The sequence below is a fragment of the Engraulis encrasicolus genome, chromosome 15 (assembly GCF_034702125.1).
Source record: "Engraulis encrasicolus isolate BLACKSEA-1 chromosome 15, IST_EnEncr_1.0, whole genome shotgun sequence".
NCBI classification, from domain to species: domain Eukaryota; kingdom Metazoa; phylum Chordata; class Actinopteri; order Clupeiformes; family Engraulidae; genus Engraulis; species Engraulis encrasicolus.
Window position 1 is genome coordinate 10003058 of NC_085871.1, and position 6210 is coordinate 10009267.

The following is a 6210-nucleotide window of genomic DNA, read 5'->3' on the forward strand; positions in this document are numbered from 1 at the left end:
ATTCTTGAAATTCTACATTGAGTGTGTTAAGAGGGAAAATCAATGCCACATTCCAGATTCCAGATTCCATAAAGTAAAATGCAGTGAATTTCTCTGGTGACTGGTACCAATGCCGGTGGGCCAAGAGTGAGAGCCGGAGACCCTAGGTCTCTTTCCATTATCCTAACTCCCGTCCTCTCTTGCACTTGTGGCCTCATGATGACATTGCAATAAGGTGTCTGCACAGACGTCATAGAACTAATAGAACACAGGGGTAGCGCCATCTTGAGGGTATTGAGGGTACAGGGCCAGCTGAGGGTACACTGACTGAGATTGCAGTGATTTTGTTGTCATTGACGGCAGAAGTTTCATTCAATGTATCGCAAAAGCGCAATTCAAAGGTCATTTTCTCTCGTTTGCCATAAAAGTTGTCGTGGTTAGGCTGCACAAGCACAAGTCGAGGATGGGAGTAAGGGCAATGGCAATGTACCCCTAGTCTCCCACTCAGGCTGCAGTCAAAGAGCATTGATGGCAGGTCTTGGGCTCTTCTGTGGACAGAGCTCAGCGGGTAGAGACAAGCTGGCCCAGATGACAGGGGCCATGACCCTGACCCTGTGTGTGTGTGTGTGTGTGTGTGTGTGTGTGTGTGTGTGTGTGTGTGTGTGTGTGTGTGTGTGTGTGTGTGTGTGTGTGTGTGTGTGTAGTATGTGTAGTATGTGTGTGTGTTGGTATTTTTGTGCTCGTGTGCCTTTATGTGATTCTCATTTGTGTTCCCTTTTGATATCCCCCTGCCCCCCATAACAGGAGGAAAAAGAAGTGTATCCGCTACATCCAAGGTGAAGGAAGCTGTGCCAGCCCCCAATCCTCTGAAGGTGAAAGTTTACTGGACTCTCCCCCCTGCTCCCCCTCCCCGGCTCCCCCGCCCTCCCTGAAAGAGCCCCACATCACAACCAACAAACAGCAGCAGCAGCAGCAGCAGCAGGGTGAACAGATGCAACCCCTCTCACTGACTCTCAAGCCCCCCCACCCCCACCTCCACCCCCACCCTCACCACCATCACATCCACCACCACCCCCACCACCACCACCCTGGCGCCCCGCCCCCACTGGCCTCCCTGCTGGAGAGCTCCGCCCACTCGAAGGGTGGCCACACCCACAACGGCTCGCTGGACCCGTCGGACGTCTCTCCGCCTCCGTCCTCTCGCACCTCGGGACCGCCATCCTCCTCCTCCTCGTCCTCGTCCTCCTCTTCCTCCTCCTCTTCTTCGCTGGGGAGGGCTGCGGCACTCTCGGCCGCCCTGTGCCCGCCCCTCTCCGCCATGTTGCCCAGCGCCCTCCCGTCGCAGCCCCTGTCTCTGGTCACCAAATCCTTGGACTAACTCTTATGACAGACACACACGTAAAAACACACACTTGCACACACACACACACTCCTCTCCTCACCTTTTTACATTCATCTCTTTGCATTTTTTTTGTTTTCCTTTACTGTCTCTTGAATCCTTTCTTTTATTTTTGACGTTCTGTTTTGTCCTTCCTTTCCTTGCTTGCACCAAGAGGCTTTGGATATTAGAGAACTTTTTTTTGTCTTTTTTAATTAATTAATCAAACTTCATTGGTCAATATTTGACCCATCATTATCTTAAGAAAAAAAAGGAATTCTATAATGTAATGAGGAGAGAAGGCTTACGATGCATTTGTAGAGTATAGTGTCAATCTGCCAAAATTTGTATGATTTTTTCTTGTCTGTACAACAGAAAAAAATGAAAGTAGGAGGTAAAGTAGCCGGGCTTAGAGGGGTGTCTAAAACACGTGTAAAGTATAAAGTAGGAAATGGCGGCCGGCCGCACGCTCTTCTAAACAGAGCAGCGGCCTTCTCCGGCTGTTCGTCCGACTGTCTGTCTGTCTGTCTGTCTGTTTATTTGTTTGTTTGTTTGTTTGTTTGTATGAAATACGAGCCAGCGAACCAATCATATTACACCTCTTGTACAGCTGGAGGGCGTCAGCTGTTGGGGAGATCTCTGCAGCCGAGGACGGTCCTCCAGAGTTGGGCGATGACGTTACGTTACTTTCTCTCTCTCTCTCTCTTTCTCTCTCTCTATCTTTCTCTTGTGTAAATGTACAGATGTTTTTTGGGCAGTGTGGGGGGGAATTCTGTGTTAATACGCATTGTTTCATTACATTGGTTATTTTATTTGACCCCTTTGGCTGTTTACCTGGGGAGCGTGGACAGGGAGATTTAACAGGGTGGGGTTGGGGTGGGGGTTGTGGGGGGTTGGACTTGTTTCACAGGGGTCAGGGGAGGGAGGGGGGTGGGAGCAGGTTGCGGGTATTCAACGGTAGGACCAGTAGTATTTATTACGTTAGAGAATGCTTGTTGTATCTTGTATGTTGTCCCTTTTTTCCAATATCTTGGTCTTTTTTTTCTTTTCTTTATTAAAAAAATGTGCGAGTGATATATATTAAGATATATATACACAGACACAGATACAGACACTATACGTACAGTACATGCACACACAAGAGCACATGGTAACCCATTTTATATAAGGTTGAAACCATTTTGAAAGCTTTTTTATTTTTAATTTCATTTGTTTGTTGTTCTGACATCCTGGATTCCACTACATAGAGGGTGTGTCCGTGACAACCCTCCGCACCATGTAAACACACTAGATGCCATTTTCCACTAGACTAAAAAAAAGACACAACACTTGAAGCGGGAGAGGCGGGCTTGATGTCTCCAGTAGCTGGTGAAGCGTTTCAAAGCCCTTGTTTTTTATGATACAGTCTCACATCGCAAAAGGACTGTAGAAATCGTGTACAGATTTTTTCCGTGCCAAAATTTTGTGATAATTTCACTCCCTCCTTCTGATGCTCTAGGGTTCCTCTTCCTTTACCCTCGTTGTCGTCCATCTTTGTTTTTGTTTCCGTTTTTTTGTTTTGTTTCGTTTTTCTTCGGGTTCATTTCGTTTCGTTTAACCCATACTTTGCTGTGACGTTACATAGATGCTATGTATGTAGTATAAATGTTGCTATAACTAATGTGTTTGGTAGCAGATCGTCAAATATTAAAAATTTTAAAAACGGAATTAAAAACGCCTGGCAACACACTGTACAAACCCCAGACGAGCCAAGTGGTGTATATTAGGAGACTCATCCAAACTGTCAAATAATGAAGTAAAACCCATACAAACTGCCACTTTTAAGTCCACTACTACATGTAGGTAGATAGAAACACAGGCATGTTGATGTTGTAAGAAGCTGTTTAAAAAAAAATAAGAAAAAGAAAAAAAAAAGCTACAAGAGAAATCATCCATCGGGTGCCATAGTAGGTAACATGATGCGGCTGTGCGCTCTCATTTCTGCTTTTACCCCACGCTCAACACCAGTCCTTTGAATGTTTCCTTAACTACGGCTGTGATGTTTAATGCTCTTTTCCCTCTTTTCTTTTCGTTGTTTTTAGTTTGTTTTATTTTTGTTTTTGTTTTGTTCTTGTTTTGTTTTTTCATTTGTATATTTCTCTGTTTTTATTTTTTTGTTTTTTTTTTCATCATTGGAGATGTTTTTTGTAATGAATAAATGTTTATGCTGTACAGTCTGTAGCATGCTGCCCCGTGTCAATAAAAGGCTTAGTATGTGCAGATCGCTATCAGACTCGACTCTTTGTCCCACTCCAAGGCCAATTAAACTCACTTGTAGCGTAATTATTAAAATGAAGAAACTCAGAAATAAATATTGTGTTTAAAACATGAACTTGCTTTTTTCTCTCCTGACTTTTATACTCATTTTCACATTAATACTACACAACTTACACATGTTGACGTGATATGATCTACTGACAGTATATATGAATATTGAATACATAACATTCTACATATGCTACACAAGACATTACAATAAACGTACACACATACAAAGAGTGAAAGAGCGAAAGAGAATTCTTCATGAAGTCCCAAAGCCCCCTGGACACCAAAGGTAAAGCATAAACAGATATCACCATACAGGGGCGCCTGCAGACTTGACCAGTATGGTACGCACCAACACCCCCACCCCCCCCAAAAACAAACAAACAAAAGAAAACGGAGAAATGACAGCGGACCATGACACCGGAGACAGCTACTCTACATGATTTCGAGTGTAGTGTAGTGTCTGGGGATGTTTTTTTATCAGTCAAGAAAAAAAATGCGACATTGAACTGCAGTGACTTCCCCAACTAGCCTAGGCTACTGCATGTGTTCTACTTGTGTTCTCTCTCGTGCACGGGGATGAAACAGGTACAGGCAGGCGCCTATCATTTAGATACAACTTTTTCACTCGGGTAGACAGTTGAAGTGTCTGCTGCAGCGTGCATGAAGTTCGCATCAGAAACATGGCTGAGCTGGGACCATGAAAAGCCGGGGCACTTTATGCACACCCCTCTAAGAAAAGGCAGAAAGCCCGACTGAGGACTAGTGTTAACCCAAATGCACCGAATGTCAGTCCAGGCTGATCCAAGGCGCGATACAGAGCTAGCTTAACCACAAGCAGAACAACTGACGCACTCAAATAACACTACAACACAAATTGCAGCATGCTATTCATGTCAGCAAACATAGAATAGCAACACGTGTGCAATAAGCATTGAAACATCCACACTGCATTGTTTCGACCATCAAAACATGTAGAATTGCGTTCATGCTTTCCCGAACAGATGTTTGCGCGCGGCAGCCTGCCCGTGGTCAAAGTAGGCCTAATGCAGCAACTGGGACCCCCTATTAAGGCCGCTATTAAAATATCAGCTACATATCGCCACAAACAATGTTAATCTAGTTCGTTTACTAGGTCATACTGTAAACTAACCTCGGTCAGCAAGAGTAGATTACTATCTTAAATGCAGCCAAAATGTGCCCCTTGTTTGAGGCTGAAATTAATGGCTAACCAGCTGTCAGTGCTGGCTGCTGTCCCATGAAGCTAGTAGGCTACAAATCAAAGTTCTGTATCTCATAACCATCTCTGTAGAAAGCCACAATACACAGAACGGTCACCAAAATGCTTTGTGAAATATGACACCAGAAGCAAAGTATTCTAATATTTGCAACGGCTGGCTTGATGATGAATGAAACAGCTTAGCCTACCTGTACTGCTATCCATCCATGCCTTCTTGCTAGTCCACAATGACAACTGGTTTTAGCCCACGATCGACTTGCCACTTTTACAGTAGAGCTAAGACATTAACTTCGGTTATTGGATTTTTCTGCCATAAGCGACGCAAATACATATTGGTTATGGGAAGTGGAGAGCTGTCCTAAAACAAGAACTAATTGGTCTATCTCTAGACTTAAATGTTTGACTGGAGGTAGCCATTAGCCAGCCACTCATGTTAGAATTCCGCTGATAGAACTAGAACTTGTTGCACTGTATCAATTTTTCAGGAGCGGGCGAGTTACGCACAGCAGCAAAAAGTAGCCTATCTGCCTTTGAAAATCAAGGGTGCCCTGCCATAGTCTCTGCTCTGAAATGTAATTGAAACACACATGCTGCTTCTTCACATATCATATGTTGCATTGTGACAACATTAAAAGAAGACAAAATAGGTGTAATATATATATATATTTTTTAAAGCCCTCCCTCTTGTGAAGGTACGCACAGTGCATACGGCCGTACGGTTCCAGGCGCCCTTGTCACCATATACATATACATCAGAAAGTATCAGCAGACTGTGTATTGCTCTTCTGTGTACATGTGTCCTTTGATAGATGATAGTATGCATATTGTGATTGTCCTTCTTTCTCTCAGCTCCACAATACTGTACTGGTATAAAAGAAGCAGAAGCACCCTGCCTATGTGTCTGTATGTGTCTGCATACTCGGCCCACCTGTGTGTTTGTGCGTGTGTGAGTGCGTGCGTGCGTGCGTGCGTGCAGATGTGTGTGAGTGCATGCGTGCGTGTGTGTGAGGGAGAGAGAGAGAGAGAGCGCAGGAGTTCAGTCAGCGGGCTGTGATGCGTGCTGTAGCCGGCCCGGGTGTAAATATTGGTGATGGATGGTTCTGGAAGCGCTCCACTGCAGCTGGGCCGGTTCTGCTCCTGCAGGGAGCCTCTAGACCCTCGTAAATCCCCCCGCACCCCATGAGACGCCCCCCGTCTGTCCTGTCCTGTCCCTCCGACCGTCTGTCCTCATATCCATCCATACATACATACATACATCCTTCCATCTTTCCCTCCCTGCGCCAGCGGGCCCAGATCCGATTGCACAAGT

The 6210-nt window shown here is 45.0% G+C and overlaps 1 protein-coding gene across 19 annotated transcripts in view; it reads left to right on the forward strand.

Moving 5' to 3' along the window:
* Nucleotides 1-2222, forward strand: part of tcf7l2 (transcription factor 7 like 2) — a 159634-nt gene extending 157412 nt beyond the window's left edge. For 18 of the 19 annotated variants that reach the window (XM_063217002.1, XM_063217003.1, XM_063217006.1 and 15 more), the window contains one exon: nt 784-2222. In XM_063217002.1, the coding sequence (XP_063073072.1) occupies nt 784-1357 (574 nt within the window). In that variant the 3' untranslated portion in view covers nt 1358-2222. The remainder of the gene's footprint in view (nt 1-783) is intronic. The other variant, XM_063217021.1, reaches the window with a different exon arrangement.
* The last annotated feature ends 3988 nt before the right edge of the window (nt 2223-6210 follow it).